At 39.0% G+C, this 26,446-nt stretch overlaps 2 protein-coding genes across 5 annotated transcripts in view; both read left to right on the plus strand.

The window, feature by feature from the left end:
- LOC696244 (acyl-coenzyme A synthetase ACSM2B, mitochondrial) overlaps nt 1-26,446 on the plus strand; it is a 130,941-nt gene that overhangs the window by 54,367 nt on the left and 50,128 nt on the right. The gene's annotated exons all lie outside the window — the stretch shown is intronic.
- ACSM1 (acyl-CoA synthetase medium chain family member 1) overlaps nt 1-26,446 on the plus strand; it is a 58,269-nt gene that overhangs the window by 4,245 nt on the left and 27,578 nt on the right. For both annotated transcript variants that reach the window (XM_001089283.5, XM_077986442.1), the window contains 5 exons: nt 25-235; nt 3,056-3,263; nt 10,536-10,676; nt 11,623-11,782; nt 20,899-20,978. In XM_001089283.5, coding sequence (XP_001089283.1) covers nt 25-235; nt 3,056-3,263; nt 10,536-10,676; nt 11,623-11,782; nt 20,899-20,978 — 800 coding nt within the window. The remainder of the gene's footprint in view (nt 1-24; nt 236-3,055; nt 3,264-10,535; nt 10,677-11,622; nt 11,783-20,898; nt 20,979-26,446) is intronic.

Genomic DNA, 26,446 nt, shown 5'->3' on the forward strand with positions numbered 1-26,446 from the left:
CACATAATGTATGGTCTTGACCAGGAGGGCAAGAGAGGTCCAAATCCAGCCTTTTGGTGGGTGAATGGCCAAGGGGATGAAGTAAAGTGGAGCTTCAGAGAGATTGCAGACCTAACCCGCCGCACAGCCAACATCCTCACACAGACCTGTGGCCTGCAACAGGGAGACCTTCTGGCCTTGATTCTGCCTCGAGTGCCTGAGTGGTGGCTGGTGGCTGTGGGCTGCATGCGAACAGGTCAGTGATGCAAGAGGGACCCGGTGGACCTCAGGGCTGTTCAAGAGCCAATGTTTCCTGAGATATTAGGTGCTGTGCACCCAGCCTGGCACTGACACAGCTTTGAAGCCCTAGCCCCAGTTTCTGTGCTGACCACAAAACAAGGCTTCCTGCCCTCTGGGAATTAACAGTTTAGTTGGAGACAAAACAGTTTCTCTTCTCTGTACCTCCTTTCTTCTTCACAGTCTTTGTCTTTCTCATATTCTCTCACAAATTCTTTTATTCTTTCTTATTCTCTCCCTCACACTCTCACATTCATACACTCTCAAGTGCAGTGTCAAACTTTCTCTCATACACAAACACACAAACACACATACACTTTCTCTTGAACAGTCTCAGGTACTCTTACCTTTTTAAAGATTCATTGATTGTTAACATTTTTCCCATATTTGAGCACTCTCTCCCTCTCTCTTTCTCTCCCTTTCTCACTGAATTATTTAAGAATCACTTGTGGGCATTGTGACACCTATGAACACCAGGTAAACACTCATAAACACAAAAGCAGGCATCTGATAAGATCCAGAATATTCCACAGCCTTTTCTGCATGACAGTGACATTTTTGAAGAATACAAGTTATATTGTAGAATATATCTCCAAATTTGTATTTCTGACTCTTTCTTTGTGATTATATTCAGATTAGACACGTTAGGCAGGAGAATTACAAGGACAAAGTTGGGTTTTCCTCCGTGCATCACATCAGGGGGTATATTCTGAGGTCAGTTTGTTCCCTCTTCAGTTATACTGTTTCATCACTTGAGTAAGGTGGTTTTCACAGAAAACCTTTATCCTTTACAAAGGCACAAATTTTCCTTGTAATTAATAAATAATTCATGGTGTGATCCTTAAGCGATTGTGTGAATATTCCTGTTCCCTAACAGTATTCCACATTATGGTTTGGGTATCTAGTGATGATTCTTTACTGAATTGAATATTACCATGTTGGTTTTACCTGGAAATTTTCAATTTCTGTCAGTCTCTCTACATTTATTCGTTAGAATTCTTATGTGGCGATTTCCCTTCCCCTTTTAATGACCTATTTTTTATCTGTATAAATTAGAGTCAGTGACTCACAGATTCTTTCTTGAATCACATCTCTTATTTTATCATGTGTACAGCACTCTGCCACACTCTTGATCATATTTTCTCTCTCTCCATCTCATATTCTCTCACAAATAAAATAGGTGATTCATTCAGCCAGATCATGTGAAATCAAGAAGTAATAAAACTAGTGGAAGGAGTCTAGAGATGAAAAGCCATGTCATCTGTGCACCTATAAGATGGTCCATGGGAAATCTAAGACTTGGCCAGGGGTGGTGCCTTAGGCCTATAATCCCAGCACTATGGGAGGCCAAGGTGGGTGGATCACGAGGTCAGCAGATCAAGACCATCCTGGCCAACATTGTGAAACCCCATGTCTACTAAAATAAAATAAAATAAAAATTAGCCGGGAGTGGTGGCAAGACTCCATCAAAAATAAAATAAAATAAAATACTTGAGCTGAGCCCTCTGGGATAAGAAAAATTAAAGAGGATTAGAAACAAAAGAAGGGCATTCCAAGCACGGGATAAGGAGTGGCCATTTTGAAATAGAAAATAAGTTGTGGGAGAAAAAGATGGAAAGAAAGCAGCATCTTCATAGTCAGGATGAGAAGTGTGGTGTTTTCCTGGAGAGAGGGCACAGGTGTTAGTGCAGAGGAGAAATGTAGAGAGGCCAGGCATGGTGGCTCACACCTGTAATCCAGCACTTTGGGAGGCTAAAGCAGACAGATCACTTGTGGTCAGGAGTTCGAGACCAGCCTGGCCAACCTGGTGAAACCCCATCTCTACTAAAAATGAAAATTAAAAAAATTAGCTGGGTGTGGTGGTGGACACCTATAATCCCAGCTACTGGAGAGGCTGAGACAGGAGAATTGCTTGAACCCAGGAGGCTGAGGTTGCAGTGAGCTGAGATTGCACCACTGCACTCCAGCCTGAGTGACAGAGGGAGACTCCATCGAAAAAAAAAAAAAAGAAAGAAAGAAAGAAAGAAAAAGATAAAAAAGAAAGAAAGGAAGAAAGAAAAAAAGAAAGAAAGAGAGAAAGAAAGAAAGAAGGAAAGAAAGAAAGAAAGAGAGAGAGAGAAAGAAAGAGAAAGAAAAATTTAGAGGGGGAAAAAAAGTCAATGTTTATGGAACTAAGCAAGTAATAATATAGAAGATGGGTAGCAGAAAGATTCAAAACTGCTGGAGGGATGAGAATCCAGAAGGAAACACAAAGACTTGAGCTCACTGTTGGCGATGTAGATAGAAGGGAACACAAACAAATTCAAAGGACAATGTGGTGAAATGCAGAATGAAGGAAAGAGGGGACATTCAAGATGACATCCAAGGAATGACAGAAAGGGGAATAAGAAGGGAAAGACTGGGGAGAGATGCAGCTATTCTTAATGTCAGAGACATTGTCCTGTTTACATCTATACTTCCAGATCCTGTGTAAACATGTGTAAAGCAGTGTCCACCCATTTTTTGGCTAGATCCATTTACAGTAGAAAAGGTTAGGACAGGACTTTCAAATTTTAATGTGCAAAAGAATCACTTGGAAAACTTGTTAAGATACAGATTTTGATTCCGTAGGTTTGAAACAGGGTATGAGATTCTGCACCTGGATAGTGCTGCTGCTGTTGTTCTGTGGTCCATACTTTGCATAACAAGAGGTTAGGGGATTTCAGTGCAGACAAGCCAAGCCTAAAGCCCATGATTGTGAAAAAGAAACCAAAACTATCAGTTCATTTCTCATCCCCAGGGATCATTTTCATGCCTGCGACCATCATGTTGAAGGCCAAAGACATTCTCTATCGACTACAAATGTCTAAAGCCAAGGGCATTGTGACCACAGATACCCTTGCCTCAGATGTGGACTCCATGGCTTCTGAGTGCCCTTCTCTGAAAACCAAGCTCCTGGTATCTGATCACAGCCGTGAAGGGTGGCTGGACTTCCGATCGCTGGTTAAGTGAGTTTCCGGTCTGATGAATATGGTCTCTGAGTACAGGTGTTGTGGGATAATTTAGGAATCAGAGAGACTGATGGATTGAGGAGGATATATTCATTTAGGTGCACCAGCCCAGTCAGATTAACATCCAAAGGACTGAGCCCCGAATGAAGAGTCAGGTTACCTTTTAAGCATTTCGTGGGGTTGGGGGGAGATCTGTGCAGGGGGAAGCATATTACAGAAGCAAGAATCAAAGACAGTTATTCAATTGAGACATGCATTACCTCATTTCTTACTTTTCAGGAAAAACATGTTTTACAACTTGAGTTTATCTGTCTAGTGACCTTACAGCTGTACAGCTAGAGAAAGAGGGTCTTCACAATGCCTGGGAAAGGGAGAGAGAAGGCTCACTAGCTACAGACAGAAAAACAGGCAGTTAATTTTTAAAGGACTCCACCTCTTTCTCTTCCTCAGGGGGAATTGGGTTTTCTTACATACAACTGAGTTTTTACTTACACATTCTTTAATTTCTTTAAATTCCTGTTCCATTTCCACTCTTTGGTGCTTTTTATAACAAAGGTGTTAATAGAAAGCACCACTATTTGCCACCTCTTTGCTGAGCTGAGCTTCTACTGGCAGTGGCTGATATTTGGTTAATGCCAGGAACTGTGCGGTAGTGTGTTGAGTTATTACTGCCTCTATAGTTGACCGAATGCCCCTAATAAACAGGGGTAAAAGACAAGGGAGGATGAGGCAGATGCCAAGAATAAACAAAAACCCATCAATGAGGGTTTTGAATCCTCCAAAGGTTGGGAACCATCCTCCAAACAAAGAATCCAGGGACCATCCGGACCAAGTCTGAACTGGAACATAGGCCAACTTGTTCATTCTAGCTCTGATTTCCATGACAGCCTGGCCATTATTATCAATTGCTAGGCAGCAGTTGGTTAAATTAAATTTTCCACATACTCCTCCTTCTAAGACTAAGCAATAATCTAAAGCCAATCTATTTTGATATATAGTATTTCTCATTTGTGTTGCTTGTATTGCCAGTAAATCTAGTGCCCTTGATGTTTCATTGGTTATAATTTCAAGGACTGCCTGCAACCTTATGATGCAGTTGAGCATATAGATTGGGGTGCGGTACCCTCATGACCCATCTTGCACCCAGGTAGCTGGCCTATAATATTTAATGATTCTTTCAGGAGACCATTCATTTATCTTTCCAGTCTCCTATGTCCACATCTTTTTTGACATTTCTGTCTATTTTTGTGATTATGCTCTTCTAGTTCTTCTTGTATTTTCTTCATTGACTGGATACCCTAAGAGTTCCCCTTGCTTTAGAGGAATTAGAAAGAAGGATGGCTTGATTGTTCCTATACACATGCCCCTGTCCTTTTAGCTGGCAGTTGCCAATATGCCCATGCTCCACAGATCCAATATAGGCCAGAGGGTGCTTTCCAAGCGTTTGGAGCCTCTAGCTGATGCCGAGTGTTGGTTAGGGTAGAGAATCAAGAGAAAGGATTTGGATCTGGTAAGCAGGAGTCGTTCTGGGCGTTTCTCCATAGAGTTTTGTTTTTAGTCTCATCATAATACTGTTGCCCTAGGCAGGTTGTTTCTCCTACTGCCTCTGTGAAAGCCTTTCCCCATTGGGCAATACAGTACTTTCCAATTTTGGAGGTTTTTAACAACCAAACACTGGCTGAGGCTGTTGGTTCACTGGCAGGGTTAGGTGAAGTGAAATTATCTTGTGGCATTAATTCCTTGGCTTCCCATGGCCACTGCTGCCCCATATTAGTTCCTCCACATACATAGCATGAGGAAATTCCTAAGCTGCCTGCTATGTTTTCAGCTAGTTGAGCAAATAAGTTTTGGTTGGTGGGGGAAGCTCAGGCACTGACTGATCCAAATGCTTATAGAATGACTTATAGACCTGGAATTGTGGGGTTGGATGTATTTGAGTCCTTCTAGTCTTTTTGACAAGTAGTATGTAGCAGGACGAGCCACAGACAAAACCTCTCAGACACTGAGTTGTAGAAGGAAGGGCTCTATTCAGCTGGGAGCATCATCAAGCTACTGCCTTAAAATCTGAGCTCCCTGAGTGTGCAATTTCTGTCCCTTTTAAGGGCTCACAACACTAAAGATTTCACATGAAAGGGTCATGATTGATTTGAGCAAGCAGCAGGTACGTGACAGGGGCTACATGCACCAGTGGTCAGAGTGAAACAGGACAGGACAGGGAGTTTCACAATGTTCTTCTATACAATGTCAGGAACATCGGTTTCTAAGTCATGAGTTGATTTTTAACTACTAGGTTTAGGCCAGGCAGACCTGGGCCTGGTTCTGGGCCTGGCGCTGGGCTGCCTGTCTTTGGTTTTACTTCATTGTTTTTTCTTAAAACAGATACTGAGTATAAAACAATATAAAACAATATGAGAGGGTCTCTCTCTTTCCTCATTCCCCCCGTTTGAGACTCTCACTTTTTATTAGTGGGAGTTCTCACTCTTATTTTTGCTATTTATGTCTTTTTGTGCAATAGATTGATAGTGATTCATATAGTACACTTGTGCTGAAGCATTTTGGTGAACTAAGGTAGTGATGAAGCATTTTTATCATTTGAAGAAGTACAGGTAGCAAACAAGGGAGCAGTAACTAGGTTTTTATTACAATTGTAACTTTTATTATAAGAGTTTTAAATCCTCCTAGTGCTAGGAACTAATTTTTAAACATGGCTTCAGGGTCAAATTTGTGCTACTCTTGTACGGGCACATGTGACTATGTCTTTAACTACTTGCCTTTGATTATTTATGTGTAGACAGAAATTAGTAAGGTTAAATTTCTTATAGACCTCTCTTTCTGCTGCTAGCATGTAGTTGAGAGACAATATATTTTGATAGATAGCCTTTCTTATCTGAGTTTCTTGCCAGGCCAGAATAGTCAAGGCATGACCAATTTTATTAGTGATGATTTTTAAAACAGTTGCAACTGTATGATTCAGTTGAGCATATAAATGGGGGTCCAGTATTCTCATGAGCTGTCTTGTGTCTAAGTGGCAGGCCTATAGTATTATATAATTTTTTAGGAGGTCATTTATCATTTTTTAAATTACCTATGGCTATGCTTCATTTTCCACAGGAAGCATAGACAGGGAAGCCCAGAAGTTCACCTGTTTTTATGGGCAGTAAGAAGAAAGATGGTTTAATAGTGCCAATAACACAACCACTTGTCTACTGGTCAGGCAGCTTAGCATAGGCTCTATGTCTACATATCCAGTATAACCCGGTGGGGGCAGTCTAGTCCTGGTGGAATTCTGGGTGGGACTGTTTTTGCGGTACTATTATACAGCTTTTGCCTGAGACAACTAAGCCGCCCTACAGGATGAGTGAATCCTTTTTCTTTTCTAGCTATGCAATACTGTCTAATAATTGAGACTTTTAGAACCTAGAGATGATCAGGATGATTCTTTTGGGCCAGGAATTCATCAGGAACTGGGTCTGTAGGCACTAATTCTCGGGCTTCTTATGGCCATTGATCTCATATTACAGTGTTTTAATAAACATAACATGAAGTAACATTTAGAGATGGGCTACATGCTCCACTAATTACAAAAACAAATTTCTGTTTTTTCCTGGAGTCTCTGGTACTGGCACATTTAGTTTATCATAGAAAGTCTGAAATACTCAGTCTGGAGAGTGTCTTTGAACCTCTCTTTTTATCAGGATGCTTACGCTAGGATCTAGTCTTTTTAAATCAATGCCTTATGCTACGTTGGTTTTTTTTTTATTATTATTCTGAGGGTTTTGTGATTACTAATTTGAAAGGGTTGCAGCTCCCACTCATGCAGGAGGGGCTGACTTTTTCTTCTTGGAGCTAAACAGGATCTTTTTTTTATTTAATTTTTTTTAAGTAGCCCAAGTGACACAAGACCAGTATTGACACATTTCACATAAATCCGATTCTTGACAGATATACTTACTTTCTGCTGTGTAACTTTTTTTTTTCAACCTAGAGAACCGCATCCCATCCCATGCTGCTTACTATTAATAGTGGCACAGGTGTCAAATTTTAAGGTTACATTTTAGGGGACCCCTCTTTCTTCTGTTCTAGCTATTACTTTACTTGTGTCACTTAGAAAAGGACCAGAACTTAATTTTATTTTAAAAACTGTGATCATGGAAGGCTTAAAATGGGTCATAATACGCATCAGGTTGGTTATTTCCTAGGTTACATACTTTGGATAGAATAGTATTATACAAACAAGTTTCTTTTAGAGTCCTGGGACACTTATAACAACTATAAAATAATAGGACTGTAGCAATCTTTTGTCCTACCTCAGTAACTTGACGTATATACTGGGAACAGCCCTCGTCTGAGGAAGGTCAGTTGAAGTCTTTACTGTACAAGTCCAAATTTTAAGGAAAATGAGTCCCACGATGAGTTTCCTCATGCTTCGGCCATGCATGGACCAGTCAGCTTCCGGGTGTGAATGGAGCAGGGCTTGTCGTCTTTTTCAGAGTCACTTTGCAGGGGTTAGTGAAGCTGTTCCCATCCACATACTGCTCCCAGTCTACAGATGGTCTCAGAGGTTAGGCCCACTAGAATAAACTGAGTCCAATACTTTTACACAGTTATGTTTTACTGGGCTCTTTGATACCAGGAGCAAGGTGGCAGGTTTAGGGTGTTGCAAACTTTAAAGGTTATGCGGGGATTTTTTTACAGAGCAAGCTTTGGTATCTAGTTAGTCTAGCATTGATTAGCTAATGGTGTCCTTTGGTATTTATTAAAATCACCACAGCATGGGAGGACTTTATATTTAGGTTTTGCCTAAGAATTAGCTTATCTGCTTCTTGTGCTAACAGGGCCGTTGCTGCCAGGGCCCTTGAACATGGGGGCCAGGCTTTGGAAACCCCATTTAGTTGTTTTGAGATGGGCCACTGGCCTTGGCCAGGGCCCTACAGTCTGAGTTAAAACTCCAACTGCCATTTTTTTTTTTTTTTTGACACATAGAGCGTAAAGAGTTTTATCAGGTCAGGTAGCCTCAGGGCTGGGACTGATGTGAGTTTTTCTTTTTAACTTATGAGAAGCTCATTGCTGTTGGTTGTAATAGATGTAGTTTATTTAATATATATTTTTATTGACTGTCATTTACCAAAATATTGATTTAAATTCTGTAACTATTTGATCTCAAGCTTTAGATTGATCTGGTATATCTTGTGGTTAATTTCAAGGTAAAATTGATCTGGTATTTCTCCAATTGCATCTAAATAGATGTCAGAGTTGAAAGACCTATAAGCGGCTTCTCTCACTTTATGTTGTCTTATTATAATTATTATTATTATTTCTGATTGAGAAAATGCCAGGGTGAAAGGCATAGCCAAATGGACTAAAGTGCAAGTGCCACTCCAGTTATTCAGCAGAGTGTCCAGTAAAGGTCCACCATGATACCACCACACATCCGCTCAGGGATGAACAAGGGCTGACTGACTGACAAGCTCTTGAAAATTCTTAAGCTCACTGCATCTCTTCAGGTCTCCAAGGAATACTAAGTTTCCTCCTTGCCGTGAGAGACACGAAGTGAACTTAGTGTTGGGAGACGGAAGCTGGATGGCCCTTGGGGGCTGACCCGCAGGGTGCCGGACTTCCAGATAGAGCAGAAAGAGCTTGACACAACTTATTACTCCAGGCTGTAGAATCCTGGAAAAGAGCTACCATGCAGCCCACCCCTGGTTGACTGGAGGACCACCTTAGTGGAAGGGGGACAATTAGGGCCTCTGGCCTGCCATGTGCACAAGCATAACAATTACTTTCGTTTAACGTGCAGATGGAATATTTGATCCATTTCAACCAGGCATTTGCATCTTGGTATGCTGTCTTAATTGCCAAAGTTTGTTTTAAGTCTTTAACTTCTATGATCTTCTAGTAAAATGAACATTTCCTTATCACCTATTTTTATTAGTTTTTAGACCAAAAAAAAAGCTAAACACCATTTTATATTTAATAATGCTGTTTGTATGATTTTTATACCAGCTAAGCTAAATTTTACCTTTATATTAGTGTGTTATTAATTTTAATAAAACCTTGTAAACATATTTATCCAATTTTTCATGTTTGATCATAAGGTAAGATTTTATAGAATCTTTTTAATGTTTTATAATTTTTGACACACAGAATTTTCTTTACAATTAACATTTTAAAACTTGCTAAAACTTTCAAAACAATGATTTTTTAACCTTTTAATGTAGGTAAAAATCTACATTCTTATGCCTCCTTATAATCTTTTTACCAAAGGTACATTTTACTTTTCTTATACACCTTGCACATAAACTGTTTCTTCAATAGTACTCAGGAGGCCTTATTACTTTTAAATTACATATAAATTACATGATATTTTTGGCATGAAGTTTTTTTATAACATTTTTTTCTTTTATGATTTTCACAGACAGTTTTTTTGGACATGTCTCAACTTTCTGACTTATTACGAACTTTTTTTTAAAAAAAATAACAAGTTAATTTATTTCAGGACAAGAATTTACTATATAACATTTTTTTTTTCTTTTTTTTTTTTTTTTTTGAGATGGAGTCTCACTCTGTCACCCAGGCTGGAGTGCAGCGGAGCGATCTCTGCTCACTGCAAGCTCCACCGCCTCCCGGGTTAACGCCATTCTCCTGCCTCAGCCTCCCGAGTAGCTGGGACTATAAGCGCCCACCACCATGCCCGGCTAAATATAATTTTTTTACTCTCACCCTTTCTCTCTTTCTCTTCCCCACCCCTCATCACCAAGGTCACAGAGTTTAGTTTTAAAAAACAAGCTTAGCAGTCTGGTTAAGGGCTCAGACTAGGGTGCAGACTGAGTTTGAATCCTGGCTCTGCCACTTGCTAGCTGTATATTACCAAGCAAATTACCTAACCCCTCTAAGCCTCAGTTTCCTTACCCACAAAATGGACATGATTAGAGTAGTACTCACCTCCTAGGGTTGCTCTGAGTACTGAATGATTCATATTTGTAAATCACTGAGAGCATTGCCTGGAACATAGCAAGTGCTATTTAAATGTTCATTAAATTACTTAAAGATTCGTTGTATTTTACCAATTTTTCAAATAAAAAAATGCTGGTCCACATGTCCAAATCACCCATCAAGTCCCTGTGATGCCTAACACCGCGAGAGCCAGTTTTCCTCTAGTGTCGCAAACTCCCGGTTTCCTGTCCATGCCTTATGTTTCTTTTGCTTCCCCAGAAGATGAACAAACAGCAATAATGACTTTTTTTCCTTTTGTCTTGAACCCCTTTGCAGATCAGCATCTCCAGAACACACCTGTATTAAGTCAAAGACCATGGACCCAATGGTCATCTTCTTCACCAGTGGGACCACAGGCTTCCCCAAGATGGCAAAACACTCTCATGGGTTGGCCTTACAACCCTCCTTCCCTACAAGGTAGGAAAGAGGGCACCGACATAGAGGTTGGATCCCAGATGTGGGATAAGTGTGTGTGTGTGTGTGTGTGTGTGTGTCTTGGAAAAGGAGCTGTAAGTAGAAGTGACTCCATCCTCCTTTTCCCTTTCATTCTCTTTGGTTCAGACCTCTCAGGGTCTGAGAGGTGAAGTCTGGGAGCCCTAAATGTTTGCTGACAGAGGCCTCAGAGCGACAAAGGAGGCACATTTAGGTTCTATCAGAGCATCTTCATAGGAAGTGTGAGGAAATGTGGGTAGAGACAGCACACATTCCACAAGCCACACACATGACAAACCTGACAAGGCTTGCAGACCTTGTAGTAGATTTTGGACTTTATTAGGAAAATAGTGGGAAGATACTGAAGGTTTTTTAGGGAGGAAGAGATCTGATCAAATCTGTATTTTGATAATATCACCATGGCTACAGGATGGAGGATGGATTGGAGAAAGTTAGAATAGAGTTAGGGAAAAGCAGTTAAAGGCTCCTAGTCTAATCCAGGTGCAAGCTAGTAGGGCATGGACCAGGTGCCAGAGATATGATGGAAATTAACACAGTTGAGATTTCAGGAAGTAGAGTGGACCAGATCTGCCGGCTAAACATGGGAGATGGGAGGAGGTCAAGGACGATGCCAAAGTTTGGGGCTTGGACAACTCCATGGACAGGGATGACATGTCTGGATACAGAGAACACTGGAGGAGAATCAGTTCAAGAGAGGTAGTATGATTGAACCAGTTTCAGTTGTACGTAATCAGGAAATATTTGGCAGTACGCCTTTGAGACCTGGCCTGAGGATGGTATGGAGCCCCACACAAATCACATGAACTGAGAGTGAGAGGGGTGGGTTCATAGCTAAAAACCAGAGTGCAGAACGCCCTTCATCACATCGGCCCATGATCACACAGCTGAAGCCACTGCATTTTGGAGTTAGCAGGAAAATACGGAGCCTGAAGACATCTGATGTCTCCTGGTGTCTGTCAGACTCAGGATGGATTCTGGCTACCATGGGGACCCTGGTGGAGCCATGGACAGCGGGGTGTACAGTCTTTATCCACCATCTGCCACAGTTTGACACCAAGGTCATCATACAGGTAAGAAGACTCAACTTCCACTATCAGCAAAATTCCAGAAAAAATCCATGTTTCCAGGCCAAAAGCTGGACCTTGCTAAAAAAAAAAATAATATTTTATTAAGCAAAGAAGCCTATGAGCCTAAGATGATCCTGTGCCTGGGCTTCTCAAAGTGTGAAGCACTGAATCTGAGTCACTATACCCGAGTGACATCAAATCGTGACCTTGAAGAAAATGCATATTACCGGGCCATCCACCGACCTGTAGATCAGCCTTTGTGGACTTGGGACCCAGGATGTGCATTCTGAAAAATTAAAGCAAGCACAAGTCCAAGTCTCCCAGATCCTGGACCCTGATGCTGCCAGGGACAAGCAGCTGGTGTGTGTGTGTGTGTGTGTGTGTGTGTGTGTGTGTGTGTGTGTGTGTTCTTACTCAATATGATGAAATGTTTAAAAACAGCCCTTGGAATATGACAGATCTAGCTTCTTATCCCACCTTTGAAATTAACTAGCAGGTTACATACCACTCTGAGCATCAGTTTCCTTATCTGCAAAATAGGACTTTTAATAATTACTACCTCATTGGTTGAACTAGTTTACAGTCCCACCAACAGTGTAAAAATGTTGCTATTGCTCCACATCCTCTCCAGCACCTGTTGTTTCCCGACTTTTTAATGACCGCCATTCTAACTGGTGTGAGATGGCATCTCATTGTGGTTTTGATTTGCATTTCTCTGATAGTCAATGATGATAAGCATTTTTTCATGTGTCTGTTGACTGCATACATGTCTTCTTTTGAGAAGTGTCTGTTAATATCCTGGCGATTCCTCAAGGATCTAGAACTAGAAATACCATTTGACCCAGCCATCCCATTACTGGGTATATACCCAAAGAATTATAAATCATGCCGCTATAAAGACACATGCACACGTATGTTTATTGTGGCACTATTCACAATAGCACAGACTTGGAACCAACCCAAATGTCCATCAGTGATAGACTGGATTAAGAAATGTGGCACATATACACCATAGAATACTATGCAGCCATAAAAAAGGATGAGTTCATGTCTTTTGTAGGGACATGGATGAAGCTGGAAACCATCATTCTGAGCAAACTATCACAAGGACAGAAATCCAAACACCACATGTTCTCACTCATAGGTGGGAATTGAACAGTGAGAACACTTGGACACAGGAAGGGGAACGTCACACACTGGGGCCTGTCATGGGGTGGGGGGAGCGGGGAGGGATAGCATTAGGAGATATACCTAATGTAAATGACCAGTTAATGGGTGCAGCACACCAATATGGCACATGTATACATATGTAACAAACCTGCACGTTGTGCACATGTACCCTAGAACTTAAAGTATAATTTTAAAAAAATTAAATAAATTAAATAACAAAAAAATGATTACTACCTCATAAAATCTTAGGTAATATTAATGAGATGATAGAGGCAATATGTGTGAAGTACTTAACCCTGACATCAGCACATAGAAACCACTCTATCAGTGGGAGCTGCTGCTGCTATTTTTAAGATGAGTACATCATGATGACAATTTAAGTCACCTGCATGAGCTCCTTCTCTATATGTCCCTTCACCCCAAAATTTTCTTTATGTCTCCACTCACATCCTTGCTTTCCCTCTCAGAGGCAGACCTTGCCCTACACCTCTCAAAATCCACCCGTTCTGCACAACCACTGCAGAGTTCTATCTCCTGGCCTGCGAGAAACAACATTTCTTTATTAATCTTTTATCTACTACACATTTTCTCCTGTATTTTCAGTCTCTCACTTTTCGCTAGTTTTACACCCTCAGTCCATAAACATATTCAGTGTACTTATCCTAAAATTCCTCCCTTTGAACCTGTTATACACTGGGTCAACCCACCTTTTCCAGCATAATACTAAACTTCACCAAAGAACATTCTCCATTTGCTGCAGCCACCTCTGCTTCACCTAGCCTGCTCCTGAATACTGCAGTCCTCCAATGGTCTGCCCTTACTGTTCCTCTTCTTTCTAAGCAATTTCCTTCACCTCCATTTTCCTCAGCAAGCATATCAATGCAGGTGGCTGTCAGGACTGTACCTAGGGTCTAGTCTCCTCGGTTCAAGCTGATTCTCTCAGGCTAGCAAAACATTTCCAACCTGCTAGTTGGTAAAGCCCATCTGATCATTCCTCCAGAATGTCAAACTGCACTTCCCATATCTCATTCCCTGCCTCTATATCAATGCCTCCTCCTGTGTCACCATCATTCTTTTCTGTACCACATTCTGCATCTGAGACTTAAGGCACCACAAACAAGACTGACCACCCTTCCCACCCTCATGCCTAATTCTCCTGCTACTATAGAGAGTGTCTCAAAAGGTCTTTATGTATTTTAAGCCTTAGTAAGTGTTTAAAGTTTAAAATGCTACAAATTTACCAAAAAAGCATTTGCATTACTATTTCCTGCTTACTATTTTTATGAATTATTCATAATAATTTTTAATTTATATATTGTATTAGTCCATCTTATTGAAGACTAAGACAAAAAGTTTTTTAAATTTTTGATTCAGAGGGTGCATGTGCAGATTCATTACATTGGTATATTGCATGATTCTGAGGTTTGGAGTAAGAATAGTCTCATGACCCAGATAGTGCATATAGTACCCAACAAGTTTTTCAGCCCGTGACCCCCTCCCTCTCCCTCCCTTCTCATAGTGCCTATTGTTATCTCCAGCATCTGTTGTTTCCAACTTTATGTCCGTGTGTACTCAACGTTTAGCTCCCACTTATAAGTGAGAAAAAGTGATGTTTGGTTTTTTACTCCTGCATAAATTTACTTAGGATAACAGCCTCCAGCTTCATCCATATTGCTACCAAGGACATGATTTCCTTCTTTATGGTTGCATAGTATTCCATGGTGCATATGTAGCACATTTTCTTTATACCAATCCACCATTGATGGGCACCTAGGTCAGTTCAATGTCTTTGCTATTGTGAATACCACTGCCAATAACATATGAGCCTATGTGTCTTTTTGGGAGAACCATTTATTTTCCTTTGGATATATACCCAGTAATGGGATTGCTGGGTCAAATGGTTGTTCTAAGTTTGTTGAGGAATTTTCAAATTACTTTCCACAGTGCCTAAACTAATTTGCATTTCTATCAACAGTATATAAGCATTCCATTTTCTCCAAAGCCTCGCCAGCATTTATTTTTCACCTTTTAATAATCACCATTCTGATAGGTGTGAGATAGTATCTCACTATGGTTTTAATTTGCATTTATCTGATTAATGACGTTGAGCATTTCTTCATATGTTTAATGGATGCTTGCATGTCTTCTTTTGAGAAGTGTCTGTTTATGTCCTTTGCCCATTTTTTAAATTGGATTATTTGGGTTTTACTTGTTGATTTATGTTCTTTGAAGATACTAGATATTAATTCTAATTAGACATTACATATTAGAATCTACAAAGAACTTAAATTCTTTGTAGAATCTGGATATTTGATTCTGGATATTGTCAGATGCATAGTTTGAAAATATTTTCTCCCGGCCGGGCGTGGTGGCTCAAGCCTGTAATCCCAGCACTTTGGGAGGCCGAGACGGGTGGATCACGAGGTCAGGAGATCGAGACCATCCTGGCTAACAAGGTGAAACCCCATCTCTACTAAAAAATACAAAAAACTAGCCGGGCGAGGTGGCGGGCGCCTGTAGTCCCAGTTAATCAGGAGGCTGAGGCAGGAGAATGGCGTGAACCCGGGAGGCGGAGCTTGCAGTGAGCTGAGATCCGGCCACTGCACTCCAGCCTGGGCGACAGAGCGAGACTCCGTCTCAAAAAAAAAAAAAAGAAAATATTTTCTCCCACTCTGTAAGCTATTTACTCTCTTGATAGTTTCTTTTGTTGTGCTGAAGCTCTTTAGTTTAATTGGGTCCCACTTGTTAATTTTTGATTTTGGTGCAGTTGCTTCTGGGGACTTAGCCATAAATTCTTTGCCAAAGCTAATATCCAGAAGAGTATTTCCTAGATTTTCTTCTAGGATATTTACAGTGTAAGGTTTTATATTTAAATCCTTACTCCATCTTGAGTTGATTTTTGTATATGGTGAAAGGTAGGAGCCGAGGTTTATTCAGCTACATACAGCTAGCCAGTTTTCCCAGCACCATTTATTGAATAGGAAGTCCTTTCTCCATTGCTTATTTTTGTTCACTTTGCTGAAGACCACATGACTAAGAGCTGTGAGTTCTCTATTGTGTTCCATTGGTCTATGTGTCTGTTTTTGTACCAGTAATGCTGCTTTGGTTACTGTAGCCTTATGGTATAGTTTGAAGTTGGGCAACATGGTGCCTCTGGCTTTGTTCTTTTCACTATTCAAGCTCTTTTTGGTTCTATATGAGTTTTAGAGTAGTTTTTTTCTAATTATGTGAAAAATGACATTGGTATTTTAATAAGGGTAGCATTGAATCTGTACATTGCTTTAGGCAATATGGTCATGTTAACAATATTGATTTTTCCAATATATGAGCATGGAATATTTTTCCATTTATTTGTGTCATCTCTGATTTCTTTCAGCAGTGTTTTGTAGTTCTCCTTGTAGCCATCTTTCACCTCCTTGGTTAGATGTATTCTTAGGTATTTCATTTTTAGTAGTTGTTGTAAATTGGATTGTATTCTTGATTTGGCTGTCAGCTAGAACATTGTTGATGTATGGAAATGCTAATTTTTGTACATTGATTTTATATCCTGGAACTTTACTGAAGTAGTTTATCAGTTCCAGGAGCCTTTTGGTAGAGTTTTTAGGGTTTTTTATGTATATAATCATATCGTCAGCAAAAATAGTTTGACTTTTTTTCTATTTGAATATCTTTTATTTCTTTCTCTTGCCTGATTACTTTGGCTAGGACTTCCAATTCTATGTTGAATAGGAGTGGTGAGAGTGAGTATCCTACTCTTTTCCAGTTCTCAAGGGGAATGATTCCAGCTTTTGCCTGGTCAGTGTAATGTTGGCTGTGGGCTTGTCATAGATGGCTATTATGTAGAGGTATGTTCCTTCAATGCCTCATTTATTGAGGGGTTTTATCATGAAGAGATATTGGATTTTTTGAAAGCTTTTTCTGCACCTACTAAGAGGATCATATGGCTTTTGTTTTTACTTCTGTTTATGAGGTGAATCATATTTATTGATCTGCATATGTTGACCCAACCTTGCATCCCAGGAATAAAGCCTACTTGATCATGGTGAATTAACTTTTTGATATGCTGCAGGATTCAGTTTACTAGTATTTTGTTGAGGATTTTTGCATTTATGTTCATCAGGAATATTGACTTGGAGTTTTCTTTTGTCATTGTATGTCTGCCAGATTTTGGTTCCACAATGATTCTGGCTTCATAGAATGAGTTAGAGAGGAGCCCCTTCAATCTTTTGGATTAGTTATGGAGGGATTGGTACCAGTTCTTTGTATATCTGTTAGAATTCAGCTGTGAATCTATCTTGTCCAGGGTTTTGGGAGGTTAGTAGTTACTGATTCAATTTCAGAACTTGTTATTTGTCTGTTCAGGTTTTCACTTTCTTTCTGGTTCAATCTTGAGAGGTTGTGTGTTTCCAAGAATTTATCCATTTCCTGTAGATTTTCTAATTTATGTGCATCGATGTGTACATAATAGTCTCTTAAGATCTTTTATATTTCTGTGGGACCATTTATAGCATCATCTATGTCATTTCTGATTTGGCTTATTTTGATCTTCTCATTTTTTTCTTTGTTAATCTAGCTATTGTCTATCAATATTGTTTATTCTTTTGAAAAACAAGCTCTCAGTTTCATTGATATTTTGTGTAAACTTTTGCATCTTAATTTCAATCAGTTCTTTAATTTTAATTATTTATTTTCTTCTGATAGCTTTAGTGTTTATTGGTTGTTCTTTTTTCCCCTAGTTCCTCTAGAAGTGATATTAGATTCTTAATTTGAGATCTCTCTAACTTCTTAATGAAGGCATTTAGTGCTATAAACTTTCCTCATAACATTGCTTCAGGTGCATCTCAAAGATTTTGGTAGATGGTATCTCTATTTTCATTTTCATTAATTTCAGATACTTTTTTGATTTCTTGTTCACCCAAGAGTTATTCAGGAAAAAATTGTTTAATTTCCATGTTTTTGTATAGTTTTCAGTGATCTTCTTGGCATTGATTTCTGTTTTTATTGCACTGTGGTCTAAGAATGTACTTGGTATGATTTTGATTTTTTTAATTTATTGAGACTTGCTTTATAACTGAACATGCAGTGAATTTTAGAATATGTTCCATGTGGGAACAAGAAGAATGTATATTCTGTGGTTGTTAGGTAAATTATTCTGTAGATGTCTATTAGGTCCGATTGGTCAAATGTTGAGTTTAAGTACATAATTTCTTTGTTAGTTTTCTGCCTCAATCATGTGTCTAACATTTTCAGTGTGTTGTTGAAGTCCCCTACTATTTTTGTTTGGCAAAGTCTTTTTATAGGTCAAGAAGAACTCATCTTATGAATCTAGGTGTTCCAATGTTTGGTGTGCATATATTCAAGATAGTTAAGTCTTCTTGTTGAATTGAACCCTTTATCATTATATAATGCCCTCCTTTGTCCTTCCTAATCATTGCTGGCTTAAAGTCTGTTTTATCTGATATAAGAATAATGACTTCTGCTCTTTTTTGTTTTTCATTTGCATGGCAGGTATTTCTCCATTTCTTTGCTTTGAGCCTGTGGATGTCATTACATGTGAGATGGGCCTCTTGAAGACAGAAGACAGTTGGGTCTTTTATTTTTATCCATCTTGCCAATCTGACTTTTAAAGGGGGCATTTAGACCAAAAATAAATAAGTAAATACTATTCAAATTAGTAAAACAAAACATTCCTTCCATTTCCTCTCTGCCCACCCCTGTCAACTTAGTCCTTCTTGCCAAATCTATTGCAAGAGTCTCCTGCTGTCTGTTCCACACCCCTACTGAAAGCTGCAAAGCACCAAAAGGAGTCATAGATTACGACTTACATGATAATAGTCAGAGCCCACATTTGGTGAACACCTACTTAGTGCCAAGTTCTGGGAAAGGCCCCAGACACCTATGATGTCTAATTCTTACCTACTAAACAGAGCTCCCTTGGCTGCCAGTAACAGAAGCCTACTTCAAAGTAGCTTAGTGGAAAAAGAAATACATGGAAGCGGGAATTAGAATAGCTCATTATTCTGTAGAAGAGCAATATAAGCTTGATAAAGATCTAAAACAGAAACTAGAAAGATACTAAGAATCAAGGCAGCTTCAGTGTCTCCTCTGCTTTTCTCTATAGGTTTGCTTCCTTCTTTCTGTTTGTAGAACTACTTTTGCTACTTTAGATGCACATAGTCAAACATAGCAATCACAGCATTTCAGGGCTGACATTCCCCCTTCCCAGATACCCAGTCCAGGTCAACTAGAGGCTGAGTGGTCCAAATGTTGGGGTGATCAGACCCAACATGAGGCTGTGGGGGCTACAAAGTCCGGTAGAGTCAAAGGAATGAGAAAAGACAAGAGTGCAGAAGGTGGGTCCAGGGGGCCAACACTGATATGGAGGCTGTGAAGGCCAAGCTCTGGGAGCCCACACTATTTATTGGTGATCAAACAAAGAAGCAGGTGGTGAGGACATGCGGATGTGGTGGTAAAGAGGTGAGGATGTGAGGACGTGGGGGTAGAAAGGTAGCGGTGCATCAAGCATAACTGTGACAGTTTAGCATTTTCTTTGATGCATATGTAATATGCTCTGCTACCTGAGATAACGGAGAACATGTTTACAAGCCTGGGAGAGCAACCAACAAATCTGTGCATGAGGGGTTTTATGCCCTGAGCCCTGGATTCCATCCAAGCCACAAGGGGTTTTATGCCCTGGGCTTGGATTATGGTGCAGCAGGGCAGCCTTCCACCCTTTGGCACAGAGCTTGGTGTTCCAAAGGCCATGAGGGGGTTTAGGCCCTGGACCCAGGACACGTTCCAAGACTCTTTTACATCATGACAGACAAGCCAGTCCTGCCTCAGGTTTTCTACCAACACAGCCTAAGGCAATTGTCTGTCACCAAGTCACCAATCCAACTCTCTGTGCTTGGAGTGAGGTTACTGACACAGACATTGCTGGCATGGGCCTGAGACCTTCACAGACATGGAAAGACACCTGTTGGGGTAGGAGCAGTGGGCCAAGGGTGAGAGTAGGACAAACATTTTAAAAGCATATATAAATGTGAGATATTAAAGAGGTAGAGGCTAGAGATTGAAAGCTTACTGGGTCTATGAAGGGAGGGACTGGAAGTAGAGCCAGATTTGTCCACAAATGACAATTATATTTAATCATGATTCTACATGGACTATATGGACATTCCCATGTTACAGATAAGGAAATAGAATTATGGACAAATTAAGGAAGAGGATTTAAATTAAGACACCCAAACCCACTTTCTCTTCTCTTTACTGTTCTTCACTCTCTTAGTGTATCTCCACGCTGATCTGAAACTTGAAAAGAGAATACATCCAACTAATTAATCATGAATACCAAACATTTTGTAGTCTAAATAACCTGACTCCAACTTACCTTATCTTCCTAAATTTAATTATTGCTCCTCTCCAGTGGATCCAAATAAATCATATTATTTGACTTGACTTAAATGTTTCTTTAGCTCCCGAGACCCTATTTCTTGTTATTTCATCTATCTCCAAGATAGTCCCTGTTTCTCTGCCTGTAGACACCATATCTATTTGCTAATGTCCTGACTAAATACCACCTCTTCCATCAAGCCCCCTGGGACACACAACTAGGAGTATTTCCCTCTCCTGTGTTCTTACAGAACTTTTGTACTTCAAATATTTCTTATGACATTTACCAACTTCTGCCTTATCATTCAAGTCCTGTTTTATCCTATTAGCACCTACTCAGCATAGGAGTTGGAACATTACCTCACTTTTTGTATTCCCCCATCAGTACCTGATGCATACCATGTATGAAATCCATGCTCAATATATGTGTATTTAAATGATTAAGAAATGAATAAGTGGGCTCTTCTAGAGGGAAGGTCAGAACTAGACTGCTAATAATTGGTTGTTAGTTTAATCTTAACTGTAAAAATAAAATTTCTTCTCTCTTCCCTTTCCAGGCATTGTTGAAATACCCCATCAACCAGTTTTATGGGGCACCATCTATATTTCGAATGATTCTGCAGCAAGATTTCACCAGGTATGGTAGAAGTGGCTTGTAACAACATCTTTGCGGAGGATTTTAAGTAATCTGATACATTATGGTCTGTTTTTCCTCTGGTTCTTTGGGGAGTGTGTGTGTGTGTGTGTGTGTGTTTGTGTTAAGTGTTGGTGGTGATAATGATCGAAAGTTAATTAGTTAAATTAAAGCAGATCCAGAGATTCAAAGGAAACTCAGTGAGCCTTGCATGATTGTGGGTTGATTCCTTTTTAAATATTTGAATTGTGAAATAACAGTTATACAGAAAATGCATAAGACAGAAATTTACAGATTAATAAATTATTAAAAAGAAAATACCTAAGTAACCACTCACCCAAGTCAAAAAAACATAACATTGCCAGCACCTCAGAGACTTCCATCTCCCTTAAAGGAAACAACTATCTTGACTTTCATGTTGTTAATTCCTTACTTGCCTTTATAATTTACCTCCTAAGGAACTATCCCTAACCAAAAATTTTATTTTATATGTGTTTGAACTTCACACATGTAATGCTACATTATTACATAATAATTATGTTTCTAAGATGTGTCCCTGTTGTTGCATATTACTGTAGTTTATCTTCATTTTGTGCAGCATCCTATTTTATGAAAATACCACAATTTCTTATACCAGTCCTACTATTAATGGACATTTCTGTAGTTTTCACTTTGAGGCTATTGATGATTAATGCTGCATAGAATCCTAGGACACACCACCTAGGATTTGTTTGATGCATGCATTTCTGTAGTTTTTCAAGGAAAGGAATTGCGGGTCACACTGATACAACACAATACCACACGATCTTCCAATTTATGCTTCCTTATATAAGCAGGGCAGGAGAATTTCCATTGTTCCATGTTCTTGCCAACATTTGGTATTGTAAGACTTATTAATTTTTGCCAGGCTGTTGGGTGTGTGGTGTTATCTTAACACAACTTTATTTTTGCATCTTCCTATGTTTGAGAGTTAATTTTAAGTTAAACCAAAATACACTCTTTGAAACTTGTGGGAATTTATGTATCGTTTAGGGACTCTGAAATTGAAATGGCTGCTTCAAAAATCAGAGCTATCATGTTTTAGACATAAAAGTTAAAATATCAGAGTTTAATGATTGCCCTTACAGAGCTAACTCTGAATTATAATTTGATTTTACTCATGAAGCTTCAGTCTGGCTATATTCTGTTTCCGTCTGTATTTCAAAGCTCTTATGACAGCCAAGTTTTGCAACATTCCTCAGATGATGGCCTTGGTCCAAACTCGGTACACATCTTATCAGGGCATAACTAATGACTCCATCTGAGACTCTGCCCACTTTGTGTACTTTGGTCCTCTGATTTGATGGTAATAGTTTTAAATATTAGCTTTTTGGATAATGGGGGGAAGAGATGGAGTTTAAGGGACGAGATGGAGTCAGGCTTAGGGTTTAGTCTTTTTTAAAAAAATCCCAGATCAGATCTATGTTCTGAGCTATCATGATCTGGGTCTTTAATTGTGCCTTTCCCTTTTGCTGTATCTGGCATAACATTTACAAGAAAATGTCTATCATAAAGATAGTGAAGATTTGGGCATCCAAGGTTATAGGTGGCATCAGAGAGCAGTAAACGAATCAATCAGCCAGAATAAACACTGCATGAATCATCATATTCTTTGATCAGACTCACAGTGTGGTTACCTTACTTATTAAGAGTTATTTGAACCCTATGATAAATCTTATTTGGAAATTGGGGACCAACATTAACTCAGAATTTAATAAATTGAATATCTTTTCTGGTCAATGTGTTTCCATAGATAAAGCATCCTGAGGAGGGTGTAAATTAAATGCAAGAAACATCTGTCCCTCGGTATCTAAATTGTTATAGACTTGTTAACAGTAGACGAATCTATTTTTCCCACCACTTTTGAATTGGACCATATACTGGTATCTGGGAGAGAAAAGATTTTGTCACAGGAGAAGTCATAATTCTGCACTGTCATTTTTTCCTTGGCAGGACTGCCCATGGCTGAGGACCTTAGGAGTCAAAAGACTTATAGCCAATTAATTGTTCTAGGCCAGATAGGAATGGATGTGGACAGGCATTCCTTACTTCTTAAAATTATTTTAAGTTAAAAAAAAAGTTGGGCGTGGTGGTTGACACCTGTAATCCCAGCACTTTGGGAGGCCAAGGTGTGTGGATCACCTGAGGTTGGGAGTTCGAGACCAGCCTGGCCAACATGGTGAAACCCTTTCTCTACCAAAAGTACAAAAATTAGCTGAGCATGGTGGTGGGCTCCTGTAATCCCAGCTACTCAGGAGGCTGAGGCAGGAGAATTGCTTGAACCCAGGAGGCAGAGGTTGCAGTGAGCCGAGATCGTGCCACTGCACTCCAGCCTGGGTGAAAAGAGAGAGACTCTGTCTGAAAAAACAAACAAACAAACAAAAAACCCGACAATAGAACCAAAAGACAAAGTTACAAGACTGGCTTCTTTTTAACTTTTATGTGTTGAGTTACTGTAAGCTTGGTTTCTGTTACAGACTTATAGCAATTAGCTATTCAAAATATAAGCATTGTTCTGAAAAATAATTTAAAATATGTATATATGTATAGACGTATTTATCTTCACAACTTATAACTGGCAGTATTATACCCAGGAGGGTTTGTTACAAGGTACTTTATCCTGTTAGTAAATATATATATATTTAAATTTTACAGTAAGCAGAAAAGTTTTGTGGTTGGATGTATGCAAAAGTGACACATAAGAGTTTAGAAGACAACTAAACTTGTTTTACCAGCTGTTTAGGCATTTTTTTTGGTACGCTCTTCTTGATTTGGAGGGTTTGGTCTTGTCCTAATTGTATACCTCAAAGCTGGCCCTTACAATCTTACATTCCCACCTCTTCCATGATAGTTCCTGGGCCCAGAGGAAGGCAACTTGTGTAATTTTGGAAGCAGAGCATTAGCAGTGAAACAGATCCAGGCCCAATGGGATGTCAAATGAGAGAGATTCATATGGTCTTCAGAATACCATGATATTGGCTTCCTTAAAGTAAATAAGGAGAGATAAATAACATTTATAGTTTGACAGTTACGAGAGTTACTATCCTTCATTATAAAGCAACTCTTAAATGTTTCTTAACCAAAAAGAAACTTACATTTTTTTGAGAATTGACATCTTTGTGTTTATAAAATGTTAACAAATGCATATTTTGTGCTTCTAGTATTTTAACTTTTTAGTCACCCGAATTTTCAGTTTGGGGGGTTGGTGGGGGCAAAACCCGAGGGTTAAAACATGACTTTAAGATTTTTAAATTACTGGAGAGTTTTGAGATTAAATTTACCAAACTAAATTTTTAGCACAGATTATCAAGGTTATGTAAATTAAAAGGGCATCTGAGCTAGCTTTTGCCAATCTGATAGGCACTTACATTTTAAAAGTTAGTTGATTAGAACTCTTTCATGTAGTTTTGAAGTGAAATATCACTTCCACATGACACATACAAATATGGAGATATAACAGGCATGCAGAATAAAAGACATGCTCAAAAGTTACTTTATTTGTCTGTTTTCAAAAACAATTTTTCTCCCTTACTTTACATAACTAGTAAAAGTTACAGGAGCCAACAAAAGGTGAAGGAGAGAGCCACCCTTCAAGGCCTTTTCAAAAGAGAAAGAATAGCACTTTTAAGATATCAATCTGAAGAATGTTAAAGAAACAATTAAAAATTGAAAAACTTCTTGCATTAAAAATAAGTCAGCCAGGCATGGTGACTCACACCTGTAATCCCAGCACTTTGGGAGGTCGAGCTGGGCAGGTCACAAGGTCAGGAGTTCGAGACCAGCCTGGCCAATAAGGTGAAACTCTGTCTCTACTAAAATAGAAAAATTAGCCAGGGGTGGTGGTGCACAACTATAGTCCCAGCTACTCAGAAGGCTGAGGCAGGAGAATTGCTAGAACCCAGGAGGTGGAGGCTGCAGTGAGCTGAGATCATGCCACTGCACTTCAACCTGGGTGACAGAGTGAGACTCCATCCCCCCCCCAAAAAAAGTCAATATTTCTAATAAAATCTTGTTTTAACCAATTACTTAGGTTTGTGCTAGTGCATTTTTTAAAATATTAAAGACCCATCTCTAGAAAGATTATTATGATTATTTTTAGTTATAGAAAACTGAATTACATAACTCCCTCAAAAATTTATTTTATTAATGTTATTATGACTTACGTAGTTCATTCACAAGTATTCAGACTGTTTTATATTAAATACCCCTCTTTCTTGTACAATCTCACCATTTTTATTTTGGACAAAAATTTACCACACAAGATTCTTTCTTATATAAAATATCTTTTCTTTAAGCCTTTTTAAATTTTTTTGTCAAAAATACCTGTTTATTTTTATAACTTTCTTTATATCACCCTTATTGCCTGGTTTACCTTGTTTCATATATAACCCTTAAATAAGGTTTGAATTAGACAAAGATATTTTACCTTTAATAAAAACGTTAAAAATTCTTAAATTGGAAATTACCCAGATACTTAATATCAAATAATAACCTTAGATCCTAAATTATGACAGGTTTGTTTACAAGCATTTATTCCATTACATTTACCTGATTAATTTAGTAGTTTACCTGGATTATTTGCAAAAAAGTGATAGCCAATATTTTTTAAGTTACTTTTCTATTAACCATTTTTATAGCTGTGAATTTCAGGTGTTTACCTAAGTAATAAAACTTATGGTTACTTTTAAGGATATTTATACCAATAACTCAGTATTTAGCTGTTTTCATTTAAGCCAACAATATTTCATAAGCATATACAATCAAAGATCCCTCTGTCTTGGGCTGGGTTTTATAGTTTATAACATGGCAAATCTTATAGTATTCTGCAGGAATAAACATGAAACGACTTGATCAATAGGTGCAAACAAAATGCTAACAATTCTAAAGACATTGCTGTTATTTGGCCAATAATTTTAAAGCCAGCTAAATCTTTACTAAAATAAAATCTTATTTAAGTAAAGATTTTACTTAAGTCACGTGAACTTGAAAAAGCATTTAACTAGTCTTTTTTTTTTTAGTATCTGATTTAAGCACTTTTTAAAAGCCAGTTAATCAGAGCTCTTCATATATGTGTGTGTATATATATTATTTTATTTTATGATTTTTTTTTTTTTTTTGAGACAGAATCTTGCTTAGTCAGCCAGGCTGGAGTGGCACAATCTCAGCTCACTGCAACCCCCATCTCCCGGGTTCAAGCAATTCTCCTGCCTCAGCCTCCCGAGTAGCTGGAATTACAGGCATGTGCCACCATGCCCGGCTAATTTTTGTACTTTTAGTAGAGATGGGGTTTCACCACGTTGACCAGACTGGTCTCGAACTCCTGACCTCAGGTAATTTGCCCGCCTCAGCCTCCCAAAGTGTTGGGATTACAGGCATGAGCCACTGGGCCCAGCCTCTTCATATATTTTTAGTCGTGAAAATATTGTATACAC

Source organism: Macaca mulatta, chromosome 20 (genome assembly GCF_049350105.2).
Source record: "Macaca mulatta isolate MMU2019108-1 chromosome 20, T2T-MMU8v2.0, whole genome shotgun sequence".
Taxonomy (NCBI): domain Eukaryota; kingdom Metazoa; phylum Chordata; class Mammalia; order Primates; family Cercopithecidae; genus Macaca; species Macaca mulatta.